The 24,240-nt window shown below is 43.5% G+C and overlaps 3 protein-coding genes across 13 annotated transcripts in view; 2 read left to right on the plus strand and 1 right to left on the minus strand.

Moving 5' to 3' along the window:
- The window catches only part of emid1 (EMI domain containing 1), an 80,970-nt gene extending 74,292 nt beyond the window's left edge, over positions 1–6,678 (plus strand). For 2 of the 4 annotated variants that reach the window (XM_061818247.1, XM_061818250.1), the window contains 2 exons: positions 110–200; positions 2,384–6,678. In XM_061818247.1, coding sequence (XP_061674231.1) covers positions 110–200; positions 2,384–2,517 — 225 coding nt within the window. In that variant the 3' untranslated portion in view covers positions 2,518–6,678. The remainder of the gene's footprint in view (positions 1–109; positions 201–2,383) is intronic. The other 2 variants (XR_009794763.1, XM_061818248.1) reach the window with 2 other exon arrangements.
- rhbdd3 (rhomboid domain containing 3) lies at positions 91–10,073 on the minus strand. Of its 4 annotated transcripts, none has more exons than XM_061818254.1 (7): positions 9,408–9,588; positions 8,193–8,327; positions 7,711–8,094; positions 7,242–7,368; positions 6,948–7,157; positions 6,690–6,858; positions 91–229 (listed from the first exon to the last, which is right to left on the minus strand). In XM_061818254.1, the coding sequence occupies exons 1-7, from the start codon at positions 9,442–9,444 to the stop codon at positions 218–220; spliced, it is 1,074 nt and encodes a 357-aa protein (XP_061674238.1). In that variant the 5' UTR covers positions 9,445–9,588; the 3' UTR covers positions 91–217. The 4 variants fall into 4 exon arrangements, with proteins under 4 accessions (XP_061674238.1, XP_061674236.1, XP_061674239.1 ...); XM_061818252.1 differs by lacking the exon at positions 9,408–9,588 and adding an exon at positions 10,025–10,073 and having other exon boundaries at positions 101–238; positions 8,193–8,246; XM_061818255.1 differs by having other exon boundaries at positions 101–238; positions 8,193–8,246; positions 9,408–9,590.
- ewsr1b (EWS RNA-binding protein 1b) lies at positions 9,141–20,577 on the plus strand. 5 transcript variants are annotated; one of them, XM_061818245.1, is made up of 15 exons: positions 9,141–9,156; positions 9,641–9,677; positions 9,792–9,843; positions 10,106–10,259; positions 10,346–10,559; positions 10,650–10,903; positions 12,080–12,233; positions 16,717–16,754; positions 17,303–17,332; positions 17,403–17,518; positions 17,594–17,723; positions 19,501–19,590; positions 19,669–19,795; positions 19,868–20,194; positions 20,271–20,577. In XM_061818245.1, exons 1-15 carry the CDS (start codon positions 9,141–9,143, stop codon positions 20,305–20,307), a joined length of 1,776 nt encoding a protein of 591 aa, XP_061674229.1. In that variant the 3' UTR covers positions 20,308–20,577. The 5 variants fall into 5 exon arrangements, with proteins under 5 accessions (XP_061674229.1, XP_061674230.1, XP_061674225.1 ...); XM_061818246.1 differs by having other exon boundaries at positions 10,656–10,903; XM_061818241.1 differs by having other exon boundaries at positions 19,501–19,795.
- The last annotated feature ends 3,663 nt before the right edge of the window (positions 20,578–24,240 follow it).

Consider the following 24,240-nt stretch of genomic DNA (forward strand, 5'->3'; position numbering starts at 1 on the left):
CTACCGGGACAGTCACGAGCGGCCCCCGCCAGGACGCAGGCCCGGTGTTTCCGCACCCCGCCCTCACGCAGCACCCCCCACCCCCTCCCCTGTCACTGCTCTCTGATAGGACTTTAGCTTGCAGATGTTCCGCGACTTGCAGGCTGATCTCGAGCTTCTGGCTCGTAGGGTGACGCTGCTGGAGGCTATCATCTGGCCAGGTAACGACGAGACATCCTCACCCACAGCTCTGCGGGCCCTCAAATAAACACACACAAATATGTACACAAGAAATTGAGAAACCCGAGGGAGCGTTGGAAGCATCACGTCACAGATTCTGAACTTCCAACGGAACTGCGGAATGTTTATGTAGTTACTTGTTGATGTGCAATTGACTTGTTACCGTCAAGCACAGATAATCCTTTTAATATATGTAAAAACTTTCAGTGTATATCTAATATGCTCGTCTGGAGAGTAGCGCTGGAACATTTGGATCGAAAGGCAACACCACACAGTCTCGGTAAACACGTCAAGCATAATTCCTATTTGCTCAAAGGAAACTACAAATTTTGTATTGCTTGTGAGGACTGAATTTATTTTTTCCCCCCCTTAAATTTTACTTTTGAGCTCGTGCATCCACGTCATCAAATCACGTCACTGGCCGGAAGTGCCGGTCAAACAAAGCATTCTTCAATGCTAAGTCGGTTGGAGACGACCCGAAAATACGTCTTATAGCACAACGCCCAGAGTTTTGTCAGATACCGTTAAACATTTGGATGGTGATAATAAACGAAGGTACGTAAAAAAATGAGAGACACTTGGCAAAGAGGACCCATATTTAATGCCGAAGTCGATGCTTTCGCCATAAGAAATTGGACTATGTCCAGGTTCTGCTTGTCTTGGACAACTGGATCTGCACGTGGATCTGGTGAGTAAGTCGTTGAGATTTACACGGAAGAGTTTGCAAGCGTAGAAAAGTTCGTTGCTGGATCTGTTCTCATTCAAGAATAAATCCCACAGAGTGATGGAGCCACTTGAATGTTTTCAATACAAATAGCAATATTTAAATAAATGACCCCTGGTTTTACACAAAACTCGCAATCATTAACTATGATTGGAGAAAAAAAAAAAAGACGAGTCGGCTCCTCCGTACACAGAAGCGTGTTGCGGCCACACATTAAACTTTGGTAAACCTCTCCATGACACTTTTTCTTTCCTTAAATGCACATTGTTCTCAAATGAGTCCAATGTATATTTAAAAAAAGAAGAAAAACTGCTGTGTAGGCTTCAGCCCCCGTACACGGAAGCGAATTACGGCCACACGTTGAGCTTTTGTAAACCTGTTTGACTGACGGTTTATTTTCTTTTTTTGAATGCTCATTGGACTCATTTGAGAACAATACATATTAGGAAAAAAAAAGTGATTAACGTGTGGCTGCAACACGCTCCGTATATGTTGGATGTTTTTTTTTTTTGTTTTTTTTTTCATTGTTCCCAAATGAGCCAACTTGGCATTATAAATACTTTTTGGGAATTTGAGAATGAGAAGAATAATTTCTCCCTGAAGTGAAGTGATCGCTACACAGTCGTGTGTATTTTGTTGGGGGCACCTTCCAACACATTTAATCGCCAAAATCCATCGATCTTTTCTCGTCTTCAGCGGGTATTCCATAGAATGACCTCTTTGAATATCTGTCTCGTCTGTTGTGACAACCAACACCACAACAAGTCTCGGGCATTGTGTATATTCTGCTCCGGTTCAACGTCCCCCACACTGTCGAGCAGCTCTTTGACCGGCAATATGGCGGCGTGAAAATGGTGACGTCACGTGCACGAGCTCCATAGCTTGAAACGCTTGGTCACAGACACCCACCGTGTATCTCACCAGATATCTTGCTTTGTCATCCATTCTCTTATGAAAGCACAAAAAACTACTTGTGCTTCCTAGTGTGGAAGACCCTTCAACTCTTTGCTAAGATGTCAACAATATTTATCAGAAATGACAATATCTTGATCAGAACACCACATCTTAACAACATAACACAATAAACATACACAAAATGTTAACTATATTCTAAATTTGGAACCATGTGCTTTTCATTTGGACAGAATGATGACAATAACAGGAATTGACTTGAATGACTGCTAGCAGTAGCTGACCAGTTTGTGGTAGTGTACTGAATATTTATTGTTGCAGCCGCACTTGCCAGACACGCATTCGACAAGGTACCGGCAGCAAGAAACTTTCTCAGTTGGGCAAAATAATGCAAAAACAAATGTGTATCCAATTAGAACGTAGGCATGCCTACGTTGATTCCAGTAAAAACCTTAAAACAGCGCGCCGGTGGTCAAACGCAGCGCTGGGCAGGACGGTCCTGTTCCAACTGCTGTCTTTCTTCAACAGAACCTGATCTAGCTTCTGGGGACGGACCCTTTGGCACAGTCTCCCCTAGTTTCTACAGAGATAAGCGCGCAGGTGCGCTTCCATATCGACTCGCTTCTCCCCTGTCCTCCGACACCAAGGTCCGAGAGAAGTAACACCACCCCCCACCCCTGAGGACTGCAGTTTGGGTTGGCTTCCCTTCCTTTAGGTCGCATCAGGACTCCGCACGTATTTGTTTAGCCTTATTGAGGGAGCTCTCCTGTCAAGATTTAGGTTGGGGGGGGACACCTCAGGGAAATGCCAATGATACTCCACCATGTCCTCCTGCACCTGTGACAACTTGTTTGACCCCAACCCCCCCACCTCACACCACCTCTTCCAGCTGTAACTTTGCAGCTCTCACACATTTGACAAAAGGAAGCTCTGAATCACCTGTGGTGCTCCTCGGCTCGCGTGTCTGGGCAATCAGGGTCAATTGATAGAGATGGAACAGAAGAGACTGGAATCGCTTTTGTAATTCTTTCTCAGTGTAACAGCAATGCCGTGGTATCCCGTTATTTAAGTACAGCGAAGAAAATAAGTATTTGAACACCCTGCTATATTGCAAGTTCTCCCACATAGAAATCATGGAGGAGTTTGAAATTTTTGTGGTAGGTGCATGTCCACTGTGACAAAGAATCTAAAAAAAGAAAAATCCAGACATCACAATGTATGATTTTTTTTAATGATTTATTTGTGTGATACAGCTACAAATAATTATTTGAACACCTGTTTATCAGCTAGAATTCTGTCCCTCAAAGACCTGTTAGTCCGCCTTTAAAAGTCCACCTCCACTCCATATATTATCCTAAATCAGATGCGCCTGTGTGAGGTCGTTGGCTGCAGAAAGACAGCTGTCCACCCCATACAATCAGGAAGACTCAAACTTGGAACATGGCCAAGACCAGAGAGCTATCCAAAGACACCAGAGACAAAATTGTACAACTCCACACGGCTGGAAAGGGCTACGGAGAAATTGCCAAGCAGCTTGGTGCGAAAAAAGGTCCACTGTTGGAGCAGTCGTTAGAAAATGCAAGAAGCTAAACATGGTTCTAAACATCAATCGTAGTGGAGCCCCCATCCAAGATATCACCTTGTGGGGTCTCAATGATCCTTAGAAAGGTTGAGGAATCAGCCCAGGACTACACAAGGTGATTGTTGGTAATACACTAAGACGTCATGTCATGGTTTGAAATCACGCATGGCAGCGAAGGTTCCCCTGCTTAAACCGGCACACGTCAAGGCCCATCTTAAGTTTGCCAATGACAATTTGGGTGATACAGAGGAGTCATGGGAGAAAGTTTTGGGGTCAGATGAACATTTTGGTTATAATTCCACTAACTGTGTTTGGAGGAAGACGAATGATAAGTTCCATCCCAAGAACACCATCCCTACTGTGAAACATGGGGGTTGGTAGCATCATGCTTTGAGGGTGTTTTTCTGCACATGGGACAGGACGACTGCGGCCATGTATTGTGAGATTTTGGGGAACAACCTCTTTCCCCTCAGTCAGAGTATTGAGGATAGGTCGAGGGTGGGTCTTTCAACATGACAATGACCCAAAACACACAGCCAGGAAAACCAAGGAGTGGCTCCGTATGAAGCATATGAAGGTTCTGGCATGGCCTAGCCAGTCTCCAGACCTAAACCCCAATAGAAAATCTTTGGAGGGAGCTGAAACTTTGTGTTTCTCAGCGACAGTGCCAAAAACCTGTCTGATCTAGAGAAGATCTGTGTCTGTGTGGAGGAGTGGGCCAAAATCCCTCCTGCAGTGTGTGCAAACCTGGTGAACAACTACAGGAAACGTTTAATTTCTGTAATTGCAAACAAAGGCTACTGTACCAAATATTAACATTGGTTTTCTCAGTTGTTCACATACTTATTTGCAGCTGTATCACACAAATCATACATTGTGATTTCTGGATTTTTCTTTTTAGATGATCTCTCTCACAGTGGACATGCACCTACTATGAAAATTTCAGACCCCTCCATGATTTCTAAGTGGGAGAACTTGCAATGTAGCAGGGTGTTCAAATACTTATTTTCTTCACTGTATATCGAGCATGTACAATTTGCAGAACAAACTTCTATTAATTTTGCTATATCGCTTATATTGTAAACTCAATGTTACGTAGTGCACTAAAAAAAAAAAAAAAACGTCATCACTACTCTAAGTGAGAAGTCTTGCTATACGTGTGACGTATTCCGAGTAAAATACACACTGATAAAGTGATCAAATATACGACAACATATTTACTTTTTTTTTTGCTTATCCTATGATCCAGTGGATTTCATTTCATTCTGAAAAAAATTTTCAACGCAGGAAATTGGATAACTGGAACCCCTGTCACATTGGTGCTGTCCTTATAGAAGACTTTTTTTTTTTTTTTCTCTCCATCGTAAATCAAATGTTTTGTCAAGTATTTAAAATCGCCTACGGTAGTTTTTCTTTTGTATGCTGTCGTATAACCACTTTCCTATTTTGAATTTTTTTTTTTTATTTCCTGCAAATGTGTTAGTGTTTATATAATCTCTGTCTCCTGATGATCGCTGTAATAAAACGATGTTCACTGTTTTGAAAACGTTACATCACATTGTGTCGCCCATATTGCTCGCGTCGCCTTGTATTTGGAGACATTCACTCAAATAGGAATGGGCATAACTGGCAATTCATGAATGAATTAATATTTTTATCATGTTGATCGTGGGGAAGTGATAAAAACCCTCTCAACTAATTTATCTGTTTCCCAGCTGACACAAGAATCGACTTCAGACTCATGATTAAGACTCACTAGCGGTTGAATTTTTGTACATTTATCATTAAGATGGACGTGTGCATGTCATAGGAAATATGGATTCTGCATGGGAACTCAAGCAATCAAGGCCAAGTGGTCTAGGCTCAGTCTTTACTCGTTTGTGGTCTCAAAACGGTAAACGACGACATGAAGTTGATGTGCATCCATTTTGTATTTTCGGCAGTTTTGGCTTCAAACGTGGCAACGGCGTACAAACATTCAGATTTTAAAATTGCGTTCAAATTTAGAAAATAATCCATTGATGAAGTGATCTTTAATTTTCTTTGTGCATGAATGAAATGTACGGGAGTCACGAGTGCTATCCCGAGTCTAAAACAATGTTCAATAAAAAGATTAAACTTTGGGTGGGCAGAGGTGTAATGGGATGATGAAGCGCTGTAGAATTGAATGACTTCTTCTTTTCCTTTCGGCTTATCCCAATTCGGGGTCGCCAGAGCGTGCCATCTTTTTCCATCTAAGCCTATCTCGTGCATCTTCCTCTTTAACACCCACAGTCCTCATGTCCTCCCTTACCACATCCATCGACCTTTCCTTTGGTCTTCCTCTACCTCTTTTGCCTGGCTGCCCCATCCTCAGCACCCTTCTACCAATATACTCCCTCTCTCGCCTCTGGACATGTCCAAACCATCAAAGTCGGCTCTCTCGAACCTTGTCTCCAAAACATCCAACTTTCCCTGTCCCTCTAACAAGCTCATTTCTAATCTTATTCAACCTGCTCGCTCCGAGCGAGAACCTCAACATCTTCATTTCTGCTACCTCATGTTCTGCTTCTTGTTGTTTCTTCAGTGCCACCATCTCTAAACCGTACATCATGGCCAGCCTCACCACTGTCTTATAAATTTTGCCCTTCATCCTAGCGGAGACTCTTCTGTCACGTAACACACCAGACACCTTCCGCCAGATGTTCCAACCTGCTTGGACCCGTTTCTTCACTTCTTTACCACACTCTCCATTGTTCTGTATTGTTGACCCCAAGTAGTCGTCCACCATCGTTATCTCTTTTCCTAGTAGCCTCATTCTTCCCCACCGCCCCTCACATTCACGCGCATATATTCTGTTTTACTTTCCTTTCTTTTCCAGTGCATGCTTCCATCTTTCTAATTGTTCCTCCGCCTGCTCCCTGTTTTCACTGCAGATCAAAATATTATCTGCGAACATCATAGTCCAAGAGGATTCCAGTCTAACCTCATCTGTCAGCCTATCCATTACTACCACAAACAGAAAGGGGCTCAGCGCGGATCCCTGATGCACTCCTACCGCCACCTTAAATTCTTCTGTCACACCTACGGCACAGCTCGCCACTGTTCTGCTGCCCTCATACAAGTCCCGTACTATTCTCACATATTTCTCTGCCACACCAGATTTCCGTTTCCGTTCAGTTCCTCAGAATTGAACATGACTAATAATGATAAATAGTATAATAAAACGGTAACAGTGTTTCAGGCTCCACATCAGGTGTAGTGTTGCGTCACCTCGGGCCCTTCGGATGGCGTGGTCTTCTTCCCCTTGGTTGTAACCACAGCCTGCTCTCCAACACGGTCATCGATGAGCAAGGAGATGGCGCCATCTAGCGCTTTTGAGGCTGCGAGCGCCACGACGGCTTTTTCCGTAGGGAAGCCCATCTTCTCCAGCTGCTGGAGTCTACAAAGAAACGATTTTGGGCAAATCTTCAACCGCCATCAGTCATGCACAAGCAAGAACGCAATGTTGGGATTTTTGTCCTTAGTGACCTCAGTCCAGAAACGGACGATTTGGGCACTTCGACTTTTCCATTCAGGTCCTCTGGGGCATCCTGCAAGGACGCGAGTATTCCGGCCCTCAGCATCTGTTCTTCCAACACCTCGGCTTCAGACTCTTGCCTCCAGGCAGACGGGGGCTCCTCCCACGGGTGGTGGTGCGAAGTCAAAGGGTCCCTCGTGGGAGGTGGCGCTGATCTAGATCTTTGAAAGGAAATACATTAAAATAATAAAATGGTCTTATATATGGTTGAGGTGAGCGTAGATATTCAATATGATGACTCGTACGCCTGAGAGGAGCTGTAGGTTGGCAATCTTTGTCTAGATGAAGTGGGAATATACACTGAAGTGGGAATGAAGGTCAGGACATTGGCTTCCTCCAGGTCCTGAAGCATCCCAATGAAATCGTGACTATCTGAAAGATTTATTAAGATGCGATACATGGATCTATAACCCGAGGTCAACATTTTAAGCAGAGAAACCCAAACTTCACTCCCCCGAAGCCACTTCATCTAGCTCCTACAGGGGATCCTGAGGCATTCTCAAGCCAACTGGAAGACTGGAAAGTCTCTCCGGAGTTCCCTGGGTTGCCCGTGTGGTACCCTCCCAGCAGGACGTGCCAGGAACATCTCACCGGATGGGGCAAGGCGTCCTAACGGGGTGCTCAGGGCACCGCATCTGGCTCCTCTCAATGCAGAGGAGCATGTTGTTTATCATTGATATTACATGGTTTTGATACTTAAAAAAAAAAGGATACAGTTATGACCTATGCATATAGCACAGAAATTAAGCAGGGCCGGTGTCCCGGGCAGCGCGATCAGACAAAGCAGCAACAGCAACCAGGGCAGAGTCCAAACTGGCAAACAGCCTTGCAGCCGTCGCTTTGTCAAGTGACGGCATTGGGCCGTAAACAGTGCCAGATGAACGGCGGCGTAGCCGCAGACCCGACTGGCCTCGAGGCTGAAGATAAAGATGACCAACGTGTAGATCAGAGGCAATACAGCCATCGTCAGGGCGGAGAGGGTCACATAGGCGACTGTGCCCCAGCGTCGCTCCTGACATGGTCCAAACAACAGCAGCAGGATGATGTCGACCAGCAGAGAAGGCAAATCGTCATGATTGAGAGCGTACAGGAACACATCTACAAGACACAAATGTTGTGAGAAAATAAAGCGTTGTTGTTTACCATGCATATTGACAGTAAAACTGCAACTAGGATTCAGGTCTGTACACGGATACCTCTGAAGCGTGGAAAGTGTCCACCTGGACCTAAACTGAGACTTGCTTGGGGACCTGCAGCATACACCAACAAGGTAAGCGCAACTAACATGGTCGTTCCTAGAACGAATCCTGGACGATCTGACGCGAACCATACTGAAAATACACGATAACGCATCACTTAAATGATTGGACTGGGTTTTTTTTTTTTTTTTTTTTTGTTAATTGTGTTTTTGAGAGGGTGCTACGCTGTTACACTAATCTGGAATCAAGTAGGAAATCTAATTACTAATATCTGCGATCGACTGATTACTACAATTAAAAACTGTTTATGCAGGAAAATCGTTGTTACGTCTTCTCTCCATACGTTGATCAGATGTCAAATAAAATAATGTAAAAAAAAATATCCACGACTTAGTAAGAACTGTTTTTGTTTTAATACCCTGCTTACTTCCGCCTTACGTTACGCGTGACGCTTCTTCACTGGCAAATGAGTGGCCGAGAATGATACTGCCACCTAGACTTCCATTAGCTTGTTGTGTGTTGTGGTCTTTGTGATCAACCGGAGTTTTAAAAGGTTTTTTTTTTTACAAATAGGAGGATGTGATCTAAAAAAAAAAGGCATTTTTAAAAATGTGATAACCATTTTCTTCGGGAAAGTAAATGCTTTGAGAATTCCCTTTCTTTTCTATATCTACTCGACATAGCTTTTCGGTTTGGGAATAAGGAGCCAGGAAATTGAACACTATATTTTCTTACACAAACACAAAATAAAGATTACGTCACATACAAAAAAAGTTTCGAAAGTCACTGTTTTGTAATTGTAGTCGTTGAAAATGTGTCAATCAAAGTATCGAGTGATTTCAAAGGATGAGTCCGCTGTCTCGCGATGTTTCGTGGTTGTTGCGCATTCAAAGGCGCTTCTCGGACGAGCCACTTGCTCCAGTCGTCTCTACCAAGGCACACAAAATGGCGTCGGCACCTGGTAAGTGTCGCTTAGCATTTGAGGTTTTTTTTCCCCCCCAATTTGAGTCCGAATTGTTTGATGATATTTCAACACTCGAGTGTTTTACTCTTTTATAGCGGGAATGCGTTTAAGGAATTTGTGTTTTGGGGGTTTGTTGAATCGAATGTCCGTCCCCGCGCTTTGCAGCCTGGCATGAGGCCTAAAACGTACTACACGATAACTCGTCGACGTACGCGGGTTTTTTTTTTTTTTCTTCCTTCTTCCCCTACCAAAGCCTCTGAATTTAATCGCATTTTCCACCCTCATGATATCGGGATTCAGAGCGTGTCGAGTTCCACGCGTAGCCGAAAGATTGTTGAAGCCTCATTGTTCGGCCGCAGTCGAGTGGCACTGAAAACGGCGGGCGGGTTGAACGGGATGTTAGCATTAGCACCGTGGCTACTTCAAAGCTAAGCAACTTCTTTTTTTTTTCATTTTTTTTTTTAAATTTTACTTTCTCCAGATTACAGCTCCTACAGCCAGTCCAGTTCTCAACCGGGGTAAGTTCTCAATTAATTGACAGGAATTGATACTCTGCGTGTGGCTGGGAATCGGACACGTGCATTGTCTCCATTGTTTCCCTCTTTTCGAGTCTTAATATTCCTTGTTTGCAGGTATGCTTCTTATGCTACTCCGGCCTCTCAAGCCTATGGACAATCTGCTCAGGTAAACCTTTTTATTGTGTGTTCTGGGCGGTCAAACGCCCAATTATGGTTTAATTCTTAAATTTATCCCGTGAGGGAAATCGAAAAAGCAGTATAAACACTTATACATACACATAACATAGAAGTTGATAGATAAATTTAAACAACGTGACAGTAAACAAGTTGGGCAGTGAATGGGTTACCTTCTGGGAACTTGCAATTTGTTTCTACCTCCATATAAATTATGCTTTCTCTATCACTCATATTGATTTTACGTTCTACAGCAGAGTTATGGGCAGCAAAGTTACGGCTCATACGCCCAGCCTGCTGCAGCTGCGGCTGACAACACTTACGCCCAGGCAACGCCTGCCGCCGGAAGTTACACTCAACAGCAGCCTCCACAACAGTACAGCTCCTCCTATGGTCAGCCAGCGCAAGGTATGTGATCAGATCCATTCTGGTAGTGCCCTGGACACAATTAGTGGGTCACCAAACTGAAAAGTTTTGTCTTATATGCTCCTCAGCTGGGTATCCTGCTGCCCAGTCGACCACCCACGGTTACACCCAGTCGTCCCAGGCTTATGGCGCACAGGCCTATGACGGCGCCCCCGCTGCTGCGGCTGCCGCCGCCGCCACTGCGCCGGCTGCTTCCCAGTCATATGGGTCTCAGCCTGGGTATACTGCTCAGTCTGGATATTCTGCATATGGCCAACAGCCAGCTCCTGCTGCACCGCAGAGGTGTGTACCCGTTTGAGAGAAACGGGCCGTCTTGAATGCTGCAAAGCTTTTTTTGCTGCATCTATTTTCTTTTCTTTTGTCTCTTGTTAGTTACAGTGCGAACAGCCAGGCTGCTGGTTACAATCAAAGCAGCTACTCCCAACAGGCAGGATACGGCCAGCAGCAGTCTGGCTACCAGGCCCAACAAAGCAGCTACAGCCAACCGCAAGGTGGGTATCAGCAGCAGGCACAGCAGCAAGCTCCTCCTGCTTACCCACCCCAAGCTGCAGGTTCCTACGGTCAGCCCGCAGCCGGTCAGTATGGCCAACAAGGCGGACCGCCCAGCTATCAATCCAACCATTACAGTAAGCCGCCTCCTTGTTGTATTATAGACTGTTTTCGACCATGTGACTACATCCGGGGCACGCGGCCACGTCGGACGGAGTTGCACAAATCTTCATACGGTCGTTAAGTGACGCACCGTGGCTAAAAAGACTGGAAAGTTATCAGGGCTCATTAGATGTCGTTTTAAGAAAGTGTTACAAGAAGTTTGCTTTGATAGACAATATCGACCCATCTGCCTTAGAGAAACACAAATGGAGCACACAACTGTGGGCGTCGGTAACCTATCCAGACATCGTCAACTATCTCCTCTTCTCAACAAGCGCTTATCCCATCGACCAACTAAAAAAATTACAAAAGTCTGGAGACCTACAACCAATTTATCAATAGCTGGGTTCGTCATGCGGTGGTATCCGTTGTAAGCAACCTGTCTCCACTTTGCTAAGGTTGGTGTACTGCACAAGTCAATTGAAATATGTATGATTACAGTCAGTGTTTAAATTATGTTGATTTATACCAACAAAAAGAGGTGTGTTATTTTTGTTTTTGTTCTCAAGAGGGAGGTTTGACCAGTATGACTACCAAGTGGAGCCTGCGCCTGTTTCTCCACTTCCACGGCTGTATTTTTAACTCTGCTCACGAGACAGCTCGCGGTGCGGTAACTCGTTTTTGCAAACTTTTTATATTCAAACAGAAAATACTGATTTTGGAGACAAGTATTATGTAGGCCCTTGGCCCTAAAGAATACTTCCCCTTCACTGAACTTAGTTATTGCTAAGTGGGTGGGAAATTCTAAAATGTGTCCAATACTTACCAAGAACAAAATGCTCCAAGCAAACACAGACATTAGGGGATGACTTGGCTCCTAGATTGGCTCTGCTGATATGAGACAGTCACAGTTGTTGCTAACTGCCCCGTTTTCTCGCAGTGGTTTTTGATCGTAGCTGGCAGTCGAAAGACTCTTTACAACTGCCACTTTCGTTTGAGCAACCGAAAACGTAGCGGTGCACCTCCATTCTTACGCCTTTCTGAAGCGATTCCTGCTTACAGTTTTTCTCATTCACCAAACTAATGTGGCGACCGCGTTCTCAACCTGAAGGTGTGTGCCGTCAGTTGAAAACAGTCTATAGGCCCCTGAGAAAGGAAAGGAAGGGAAGAGGAAAACGCATTGATTTGGGTTGTCTGTCGTTGATTTACAGATAGTTACAGACAAGATGGCCAGGGTGGAGGTTCTGGCTACTCAGAACCTTCGAGATACTCGGAGGGCAGAGGCCGCGACGGTTTTGATAGAGGAGGAATGATGCACCGTGGCCGTGGCGGCATGGGCCGCGGCGGCATGGGTCGCGGGATGGGGTAAGTGTCTTTCTCGACCAGATAATCAACGTTTTGTTTTTGACTGCAGGTGTTGTGGCCACTTCGGGCAGGGCTGAGGCAAATCGGTCAAAATGCAACGCTGACGGCCAGAGTGCTTTTTCACTCAATGGCCCTTGATTTATTATAACATAAGTTACAGTTTTACGCCAGCGATTCTCTCAGCCCTGCCCCTTAAGTTGCCCGGGGTAAGTGGAATTCTTCTACTTTCTATTAATACATTTTATTGGGGCCTGTGCATAATATAGGAAGAGGCAGGTTAAGGTTTTATCTGAACAAACCGGCTAGCAAGGGATTTATTAAAAATCAGATTTTAAACATTTTAACGACAAATTGGATGGATCCTATTCTTGAAATGGATGTCACCTCAGTGGATTTCAACAGACAAAGATTCACCATTCAGTCTTTTTGTGGGTGAGGAGCCTTAACATTTGTAAATGTTGTCCTGATGCATGACTGCAAAGGACGTTTAACTCCTACAGGGACAAAGTGACTGGGTTCTGATATAGTTAAATTCAGATGCACTAAAATCTACATAAGGGTGTCTGTCATTTATCAACATTCCTACCTAAAATTGTTTTGGCTTTTGTGTAAATGGGCTTTTGGTTTTTGCAATAGCATTCACTGTGTGACTGCCATAGGAGGCTATTTAAGTATTGGCAACGTTGGAAAGGGATATGGGCAACTGTTAAGTGCTTTTTGACGCTGGAAAAAAATCTGAATTGTGCCTAAAGGCTAGTAAAATGAGAGCACAAACAATTTTCTACAGTTGCAACAGTTTTCTACTTTGGTGTTTTTAAAACTTGTTGATGGATAACAGTTTTTATTATGGTCTTCCCTGTAAAATTACCCCAAAATAATTTTCTTTTTGAAAACTTCTTCCAACAAATTTAATGGTTTTTCTGACCATCAAATCACATACCGGTTTCATATCACCCATCTGTTTTTGGGATATTTTTGTTCGTCACTGGATTACACCAGTAGTTAAATTTTATTTTTTTAGGGTAATGTGTACAAATGCACTTATCTGCAAGTCGTGGGATTCACAATGGGGAATGTGTGTGGTATTAGTGATTTGCTATTTTTTTTTTTTTTTTTTTGCGTTCACCCATTTTACGTGGTGTTGGTGTGCATAGGTTTCAAGTGTCCCCATTTTGTTCTGGGGAAAGTTGCCATATTTTCTAGTGCTCATGAGCACTCAAATGTTTCGTGTTAGGTTCACCTGGTATTATTAAACATTTACAATATCAGTTTTGTTTGTCTACATGAGTGCCGAGTTTGACTTTTGCGATCTGCAAATTAAATGGGCTGGATTATACAACTCATTCAGAAGTACTTGTCGGGGGTGATTAAACCACGGCAATATTTTTGCTTTTCACCATAAATATTTTGACTTTTATTCACTTTTGTGGGCGCCCACTCAGGCTCTGCAAGATTGCACACTGTCTTATATGACATTGCTGCACGTAAGAGTTCTCTCTTGTCATCAAGAACAAATTTAATTTCAAGTTTTGAGAGCGCAATACAAGTGATAACCTCCAAGAGTGCTTGAGCAGCAGAACTTGCAACATACAGCTTTATTTTGCATGCATAATTTGTTGATTTAAAACTTCATGTCAAAGGTATCGGTCTTACTGAGTTTTTCATCTGACGTGCAAATATTCCTGACAAAAATCCAAATATCTAGGATGTCGGCATCTCTGATGTAAATGTGTGTTCACTAGTTTGACCCATCCCATAATACACTTCTCTACTGTTGGGTATTCCTGCTTTTAATTTGGTAATCTTATATTTTAGTTTGCAGTGGGCTGTTTTTGTTTGAAAACATATGGTGGTGTTCTGTTTTCAATAAATCCAAGTCTGGGTAGAGGTCAATGAGTCAAACCTTCCCATGTCAGATGCATTTAAAGGTGCTTCCTTTCATGTTGTACATGATTATTTGTAGGGAAAACTTGAAATGCGTAGCGTGTAGCATTTTGCCGTTCGAGGGTTCACAATTCAAAATTAAAAAAAAAAATGCCGTTCATGACTTGGTCTTACCATACAACAATTATACAGGACTCCTAGTTGAGTGAATGGGTTGTTATAGGTGAACAACGGTGCAAAAATGATCTAAATAGGATGTAGATGAGCATTTCAGTTCAGACTTTTAGCATTGCACAGGGGTCTTAAGGGGAGGTGTGTTGGGTACAATGTCATTTTGAAATGTTTAAAACTGTATTTTGTGTTTTTTGGATTTAACTGTTTGAACACATTTTGAGCACTTTTTAACATGCTTTGTCACATTTGTACCGTGCAGGTAACAGAGCCATTTAAAAGCATCTTTTCTCTAGAAAGTATCTGTACTCAGTGCAGAGGCGCCAACTTAAGCCCCCCCCACAGGAGGGATCTTAAACAGATTGGGGGTCTGCCTTTATTTCCCAACAACTGAGGATGGTGGTGTTTCTGAACACAATGGGTGTTTTTATTTGTATTTTATTTTGAATAGTTTTTTTTTAAAGTCTGGTCATTTCTGTAAAATGTGTACTTTTCACTAGGGCTGCACGATATATCGTTTGGGTGTCTCCATCGTCACAATATGTGATGCAGGTATACGGTGGACCCTCGCATACTTGCAGTTAAGCAATCGTGTGTTCCCTTTCCTCTGGATTTAAAATTTGACCCCAAAAAAAATCCTTTTTTGAGGGGGTGGAATCAACCCCCAAACACTTATTGATGGGTTATTCAAGATTATATATATTTTTTATATATAAACCACATGCAATGGTAATGGCTGTCAATTATTTCTCTGTTCACAATTTGAGGTTTGGCCGGCTTCCTATCTCACTTGAGCAGTGGGGGTCTGCTGTATGATACATTTGAGCCGAGTAATATATAAGTGAGCACCAAAGGGACCTGTTTGTACATGGTTGTTAAGGTACTGAGACTTATGAAATTTTCATATTTTCACACCTCTGGTTTGATTAGTATCTCAGGTCGGCTGTGTGCAGTTTGACCCAAAAAATCAAAACGGGTAAAATGTTTTTGTTTAAAGTGGTTATGCAGTAATACTTGCATAAAACGAACAAAAGATCCTGCAGGGATGATGGTGCCATTGTTATGGTAATTATAAACCTTCAAAACATGCAGAAAGCAGAAGTGTTTTATACTAATACTTGTAGGATGACTATTACCGTAATTCCCGTCCTACAGAGCGCACTTGGTTATAAGCCTCACCCTGTACATTTGTAAAGGAAATACCATTTGATACATCCACACGCCGCAGCTGTGTAAAAGCCGCAAATGCCCACATTGAAACAAAGAATGATGGTACACAGAGGGTTTAACGCTTGCGCTGTGCTAATCCTAGTGCTACGCTAACAGGGCTGGGTTTAAAAAAAAAAAAAAACCTTTCGGGTGGGAGGGGGATCACGGACACACGGCGGTAACACGCTGGCGCAGCGCTATTGGGGCCGGGCCAGTAAAAGTCACTTCCTTGGCACATATATTCCACTGGTTTCACTATTACCTTTTCCATTAGTGTCCCCTTGCAGCCTTTATTTAAAAAAAAAAAAATCCAAATTAGCCGCAAAGCATGTGGGAATAAATCACGGCTTATAGGCCGGAAATTATGTCAATATGGACACTGTCAAAAGAAATACACGAGTGCATTTAATGCATTGCGCTTAGGGGTCCAACGAATGTGAGGTCAAACAGATTTTTTGGGGGGAGGGGGGGGGGCTAAGGCATTTTTGAAGGAACTAATTTTAAATGGGTGTGTTTCCTAAACCAATGCATTGAAGAAATAATTGTATTGTCTGACACATAACTGATTAACATTGACTTAATAAATTATGAATACTACATTATAACTGGGGATGGGGGAAAAAATGACCTCCTTCAATATATTTGATTGCATGTCGATGTTACGCAAATGGCTCAACTACTCTTTTCCACTGAAATTTTATAAATTGTACAATAAATAGAGGTGGGAGAAGGAGAAACGTGTGCTGGTTTTAAGATTTCACAAGTGTTATCCTGTATTTTCACATCACAATAGAGTCCTCAGGGTTAAGAACAAAAGTTTGTTTTTTTTTTGGCGTATATCGTGCAGCCCTACTTAACATTTTATTTTGCTATGTAACTTGTATATTTTATTGTATACACTGGTTAATGTGAATTTTCACAAGCATTGTCCTGTTTTTATCTAGATCTGTAAATAACTAGAGCCTAACGTTAAAAATTGGTACTTTTTTTTTTTTTTTTAAACAAATGTTTAGCTTCTGTAACACTTTCCAAGCTTCTATGCACACCTGTTAGTATTAATATATGATCCCCCTCACTCTAACGACATTGGGGGGCATTGACTTGCTGTCAGTTTCGCCCGAATGTTTTTGACTCCCTCAATCAAGCCACTTTGCTCGAGCCATGGATGTGGCTGTAAAAATGGAAAATGGCCTTCATATCTTCATTTATTCCCCCATAGCAGCGCTGGAGACAGAGGTGGCTTCAGTAAGCCTGGTGGTAAGTTAACGAGAATTACACTGGTTTAGTCCTTTTACAAGACTTCATAGCTTGAGTATCGTTTTTCGATATCGTGGTATGACGCGTCAATTTATGAGCACAACCTAATTGTGGGGGAAATTTTGTTCAACGCCTGAGACCATTTTTTTTTTCTGTTTTTTTTTTTTTTTTTTTTTTTTTGGGTGTAATTCAGCAATATTTTTTGGTTTTGATCAGTTTTCAAAGGTTAATGACAAAAAATGCCACTCGTGACTGGGTTGACGTTAAAAAAAAAAATACATGGTTTTTGGGGAGTGTTTTGTTTATTGGTCTGAGAGGCTTTTCAAAGAACAAAACAAAAATATTGTTCATGGGGTCGGAAGTGTTTAACTTTTTCCAATTGCGTGTCCACTATGATTGGTAACATGGCCCCGCAGTGTTTAATGACGTCTGAACTGTTCTGTGTTACTCTTCAGGTGTTTTGGACTGGATTTAAGTAACGTATGCTGACTTTGTTTTTGTATTATTTTTTTTCCACCCCCCTTTTGGCCCCAATCACTGGACGATAGGACACATGGGCGGCGAAGAGCGTGAGATGGGTGTGTAGAATTAAGCCATACACCATCATTAGATGTCACTTTTTGCTTAATTTTGTCTTGCTTCTTTTAGGGCGGCCCGAAGAGCAAGATGAATCCGAGAACTGCGCTATCTACATGACTGGCTTGACCGAGAAGGCCAACATCGAGGAGATGGCGGAATTCTTTAAACACGTCGGCCCAATTAGGGTAAGGAATGCTGGACGCGTGGAAGACTTGCAAAGAAAAAGTCAGACAGGATGCCGACTGCTCTCTTCTCATCAGTTCAATCGCAGGCTCGGGCAGCTTGCCATTAACATCTACACTGACAAGGATTCGGGAAAGCCCAAGGGAGACGCCACCCTCTCCTACGAGGAGCCGGCCTGTGCCAAAGCTGCCGTGGAGTACTTTGATGGTAGGCAACCTTTAAGTTTGCAATAATCATGGGCCAGTATCAGATAATCAGGAGATGATGACCTCGAGCACCAGTATTACTGTACAGTGGCTTTCAGATAAATCATCTCGTATTTTGATAGGTATTTCAGCGAGCGGGCTCATGCTTCAAACTCAAATGGGAGTCACTTGTGTTGGCAGTACACTGGTGTGACCTGCACTTTCTTTGAAGACTCAAAACTAGCCGACCTAGCAAAACTTAATCGGGTGGGGGGCAGTTTTAGTAATACGGTGAAGAAAATAAGTATTTGAACACCCTGCTGTATTGCAAGTTCTCCCCCTTAGAAATTGTGGAAGGGACTGAAATTTTCATCGTAGGTGCATGTCCACTGCGAGAGGGATCTAAAAAGAAATCACAATGTATGATTTTTTTTTTTTTTTTTTTTTTAATGATTTGTATAATACAGCTGCAAAAAAGTATTTGAACACCTGTATCAGCTTGTATTCTGACCTTCAAAGACGTCTTAGTCCACCTCCACTCGATGAATTATCCTGAATCAGATGCACCTGTGTGAGGTCCATAGCTGCATAAAGACAGCTGTCCACCCAATACAATCAGTAAGACTCAAACTTATGACATGGCCAAGACCAAAGAGCTGTCCAAACACACCAGAGACACAATTGCACAACTCCCCACGGCTGGAAAGGGCTGCAGAGAAATTGCCAAGCAGCTTGATGAGGAAAAAATAGCCACTGTTGGAGCAATCACTAGAAAATGAAATAAGCTAAACGTAGCTAGGCGTCATGGTTTGAAATCATGCACGGCACAGAAGGTTCCCCTGCTTAAACCTGCACATGTCAAGGGTCGTCTTAAGTTTGCCAATGACTATTTGGATGATAGAGAGGAGTCGAGGGAAAACGTTTTGTGGTCAGATCAGACCAAAATGGAACTTTTTGGTCATAATTCCACTAACCGTGTTTGGGGGAAGACTAATGATAAGTTCCATCCCAAGAACACCGTCCCTTCTGTGAAACACGGGGGTGGTAGCATCATGCTTTAGGGGTGTTAGTCTGCAAATGGGACGAGGATGACCACGGCCATGTATTGAGATTTTGGGAACAACGTCTTTCCCTTAGACAGAGCATTGAAGATGGGTCGTGGCTGGGTCTTTCAACATGACAATGACCCGAAGCACACAGCCAGGAAAACCAAGGAGTGGCTTTGTGAAAAGCTTATCAAGGTTCTGGCGTGGCCCAGCCAGTCTCCAGACCTAAACCCAATAGAAAATCTTTGAAGGGAGCTGAAACTCCGAGAAACCTGTCTGATCTGAAGATCTCTGTGGAGGAATAGTCCAAAATCCCTCCTGCAGTGTGTGCAAATCTGGTGAACAACTGCAGGAAATGTTTGACATCTGTAATTGCAAACAAAGGCTACTGTACCAAATTAACATTGTTTTTCTCAGGTGTTGAAATACTTATTTGCAGCTGTATCACACAAATAAATCGTTAAAAAAATTTACATTGATTTCTGGATTTTTCTTTTTAGATCTCTCACACAATGGACATGCACCTACCATGAAAAGTTCGGACCCCCACCATGATTTCTAAGTGGGAGAACTTGCAATATAGCAGGGTGTTCGAATACTTTTCTTCACTGTATATGCATAACTGTGACCTTATTAAAACTGGCATAGCCTTTAAACCAGTACCAGTCCCATGCTTGGTTTTTAACGGTTCATGTTGTGTGAAACGGAGACTTATTTATTTATTTATTTATTTTTTTATCCCCCACATCCCAGGTAAGGAGTTCCAGGGCCGCAGGCTCAAGGTGTCGATGGCGCGTCGTAAAACCCAGATCCCCATGCGTGATGGCATGATGGGCCGTGGAGGTAGGTCACAGCTGCTTTTTACACATTTGTGTTTTTACACTGCAGTTCCTTTCATAACGATGCCAAACGCCCAATTAGGCATGATGGGCCGCGGAGGCGAGCGCGGCGGCTTTATGCCCCGAGGCGGCCCGCGTGGGATGGGCCGAGGCGGACCGACGGGGGCCAACATGCAACAGAGGGCCGGCGACTGGGAGTGTCCCAATCCGTATGTTTTAATCTTCTTATCTCGCTTGTGCGGCGTGAACGCCGCTCGCTCCAACCTGCGCTTTTCTTCCAGGGGTTGCGGCAACCAAAACTTTGCCTGGAGGATGGAGTGCAACCAGTGCAAAGCCCCCAAACCAGACGGGATGGGCGGCGGGCCCCCGTTCGTTCCCGGGGGTGAACGAGGCAGAGGCGGGATGGGAATGCGAGGGGGCCGAGGCATGGACCGCGGCGGGCCCGCGGGCGGCCCCGGAGGCTTCCGAGGAGGCTGGGGAGGCGATCGCGGCGGATTCAGGGGGCGCGGCGGCATGGACCGAGGCGGTTTCCGGGGATCCCGCGGAGGGCCGCCCATGGGTGGCAGAGGAAGGGGCATGGGCCCACCAGGTGGCAAGATGGATATGAGGTACATCCAGAGACCAACTGGTCAATATTTAAAGCTTCTTTAAGCTTACCTGAGACTTTTTGTTGCTCTCTCGTAGGGACCATCGCCAGGAGCGCAGAGAGAGACCATATTGAAGTTCTTAAACCTTCCTCGTACGGAATTTGTTTTAAGATGAGCATTTTTAATTTATGGTTCCATATGTTGATCGGACTCCTTTCAAACATTCTCTGCAGTTTCCACTTCCATTTTTACTTTACTTTATTGTAGTTTAACAATTTATGTGCATGCCCTTTTTTTTGCCCTTTTTTTAAATGATACTTAGTTTTGTCATTGTATCAAAAGTACACGTTGAACAGCTTGTCCCCTTTCAAATATTCTTGTTGGGAATAAATCTTTTATTAATATGCATTGTCTTGGGTAATTGAATCAAATTGACTAGGGGTGTCCACAATATCACACGAGCGAGTGGAACAGTCCAAATTTTGACAACTCATGGAATGTAAAATTTATGCATATTGTTTAAGTAGTCATAACTTATAGAATTATCCAATGCTTTTGATTTCAGCCTTATTTGTAAATGAAGCAGATTTGGATAACCAAGCAAGGATGAGAATTTTCCACAGATTTGTGGAATTCCAAGGGTTTTTTTTTTTTTTTTTTTTTTTTTTTTCCCCCAGCTTAAAATGTCATTTTTGTGAAATGTGGCGAGGGGGGCTATGATCAAGATCGGCCGCCAGCATCTATCGGCAGTGCTCGTCAGAAAATAACATTGCAATCTGTTTGCGTTAAATTTGGTGTTTATAACAACATTCCGATTTCTGGAAGTATTTCGTCGGTATTTTTTAACATTTCATAGACAGGCATTCTGTTTACTGCAGCATAGTTATAACTTATAGACATGCGTAGTTATGTTATCGAGCGGTCTGCACGTTTGCCAGGATGGCAGCGAAAAGATGAAGACCGTGCCAGGGAAATTAATAAAAACGGGGTAAAAAAAAAAAAAAAAACTTTCGGATGGGCAAGGCGTGAAAGTGTAACCGTGCAGATAGGAACGAAAAATGTATCATGTCTCACCGAACACGTAAAAAAGTGGACGTTCCCGGCAAAGTGCTGTGCACTGTGTTCCGATTATAATCAATTATGAAAAAAAAAAAATCCAAAACCAGGAAACACAAAGGTAAGTTGGACGTAAATTTCTCAAATATTATATAATTGACAACTGTTAATATGCTTAGGCCTATTTGTAGCACTGGCCCTGTAGGTCACGCATTTTATCACTCTTTATATTTCATGATAGTTCTCGTGTGTATGTGTGTTTATATACAAATTGTGTAGTGTAACTTGCAAGTGGAGTAGCCTATTAGATATAAATTTCATTGTCTACATTTTTACGTCTGAAGTTTGGCAAAATTATTTTGGTTTGGACTCATTTTAAGTTTTCATTAGTTCTGAAAACATTTGGTCGTGACAACTCTAAAATATGCCCATCTACCGTAACTTGTGACAACTGCAAGAAGCAAGTAGAAAATAAATGTAAACGTCTAACGTGTATTCCATTTCTATTCGATAAGCCTACCCGTGATTTTCTCTTGTATTAAAACATAGATATAAACAAACTCCCTTGATTTGGCATCTAAACTTTCCATTACAGCCACCAAATTCATTTTTGTACGAAGTTGCACAAAATGTACAGTTTATTCATGGGGAGAGGGGGCGTCGAAGCTGCTGCCCTTTCCGCCCAGAACAGACTGTTCATCCATCCATTGTCTTAGCCGCTGATCCTCACAAGGGTCGAGTCGGACTCACAATCGCACACTTAAGTGGTTTGACCTGAAGGTCAAAGGGGGATCTCGAAAAACGCGCATTTCTAGATATGTGCCTGTCAAGTGTTTCTTTTATCTGCGAGCAATCTGCTTCAAATTTTAAATATTTGCAATAACAGAGTGGCCACCCTCCTTTTCGTACGCCGCCGCCACGGGAAGTAGTTCACAATGACTGATTAATGGACTCGTATGCACGCTTTCCTGACAGAGAAGCTGATTCATTCAGGCCCAGAAAATGATCTCATCGGCGGCCCCCCCCCCCCCCCCCCCCGTCTCTCTTCCGCCCCCCCTCCCTTCCCTCCTTTCTCTCGCTCCTCGAACAGACACATCCCTCTTGTTTCAAATCATAACAAGGCCTCCTCCTTGGCAGCTTGACGTGCGAAACTTACCGCAGGTCACGAGAACTCGCAAGCCAGAGGAGCGAGGCCGTTTGAAAGGTGTCGCTTATATTTGTGGTTACGTTGTGCATATTTTCAAAAGCCGGTTGCTCTTTGATGTCGCTGGGGGTGGGACAAAATTGCCCCCACGCTGCTGACAGTTTTAAAATCTTAAAACTCGCAGTCCAGTGTCATATGTTCTCGTCTTTCCGGTCCTAAAGGCAACCAACCGTTCTCCCCTTTTGTTTACAGACTCTGCTTCAGGCGCCGAGCGGGTGCTGTTTTATTTCCGCTTATTTTCCGACGTTCCGAAAGAACCCGACCGGCAGGTCTGCTGCCCCTGAGTGTTGAATACTTATTGATCTCTGAAATACGTGACTTGACTTGTAAATGTATAACCGCGGATCGGCGTGAAAAGTCGCGGATCTGTCCTTCACGTGTTTCTGGGTCACTCAATCGTATTATTAAAGGACACGTGTCATGCATATAAACATTCTGAAATAGATATTGTCGTGAAAAATACATAGAACCGTATTCACTTCAATGTCGATACGAAAAAATAAATATGAGCGGAGAGTGGGTCATGCATGCGCAAAGTTATGGAAGTCTCATTCGACATTCAAGTGGTAGCCATATTGCCTGCAACATCTGTTTATTAAGTCACAACGCGACATTTGCCGTTAAAAACATGCTGTGCCACCTACTTTGGGACACTGAAGTTCTTTTCAAAGAAGAGAACATCTCACAATTGAGTGAAACGACCGGGGCAATGTTACCCTATCGTTTTGAGTCATATTTAGATGATATGCGGATCACTTCTAACTAACAACAGACTTCCAGATAGTATGTATGAGCCAGCCCGGCCGTAGCTGTCCACCATGGACGCAATCGGGTGAAATGACCGGGATAGTATTAGACTTTTTCGTTTCGGGCCATATTTCGATGATATGCGGATCACTTGAACGAACAACAGACTCCCAGACAGTATGTATGACAATATGTAGCGTGCTCAGGTGGGAGCGACAAAGCTGTAAAGCGGCCTGACGAGCCACCCCGGGCCGGCTCGGCGCCACGATGAGCCACCCCGGCCGAAGCCGTGATCGCGGCGAATGGGGCACGGCTTCGGCGGCGGGTACATCGACACATTTAGCACCGCTGACCTACGTGTGCGGATCTTTTGTTACATTCTAAGAGGATTACGCCCCCCCCCCCACCCATAACTATTTTTTTTAAGTAGCTATATACACACCTACCTGTCATTTGGAACCCACGAAGCTCTCGTCCTTTGCACCCGTGCAATCCATTTTTCACGATGAACCGGGTGTTTTTGAAAAGTATGAAGAATGAATCTCTGTAGGTCACTTCCTGCTTCTTTTCGAAAACTAATCCCTCGAGAGGATTTTCATGGCGGGAGTTACAAAATGCCACATACGTCAAAGTTATGTTGTGTGGTGGAAAAAAAAACAGATGGGTCTATTCCAGCTGCCTTTTTTTCCAATAATATATTAAAAATAATCAATTTCATGAGAGTGGACCTTTAAACACACACAAAGAGAAGCAGGAAAAAAGAGATATGTCCGTCCCCCCCCCGCCAGTCGTTTGTGACGGTCACGCAGCTCGAGGAGATTCGCAGCAGGATGAGAGTCGCATGAGCCCGAGAGGCCTCGGCGTCACGTCGCACAAAGACTTCATTATGGTGACAATAAAAACCAACCAGTCTATTTATAAATAAACCTCTCTATCTTCGTAGGGGAGCTGAATTCGGAAAAAAAAATAAAATAAAATTGCTAAGAAGTTGTTTTGGAGTTCATCCATTTGCGGGGTTGAAACTTTTACGTGTCGTTGTCGACCGCTGCTTATTGTCACT

Source organism: Syngnathoides biaculeatus, chromosome 4 (assembly GCF_019802595.1).
Source record: "Syngnathoides biaculeatus isolate LvHL_M chromosome 4, ASM1980259v1, whole genome shotgun sequence".
Classification (NCBI taxonomy): Eukaryota; Metazoa; Chordata; class Actinopteri; order Syngnathiformes; family Syngnathidae; genus Syngnathoides; species Syngnathoides biaculeatus.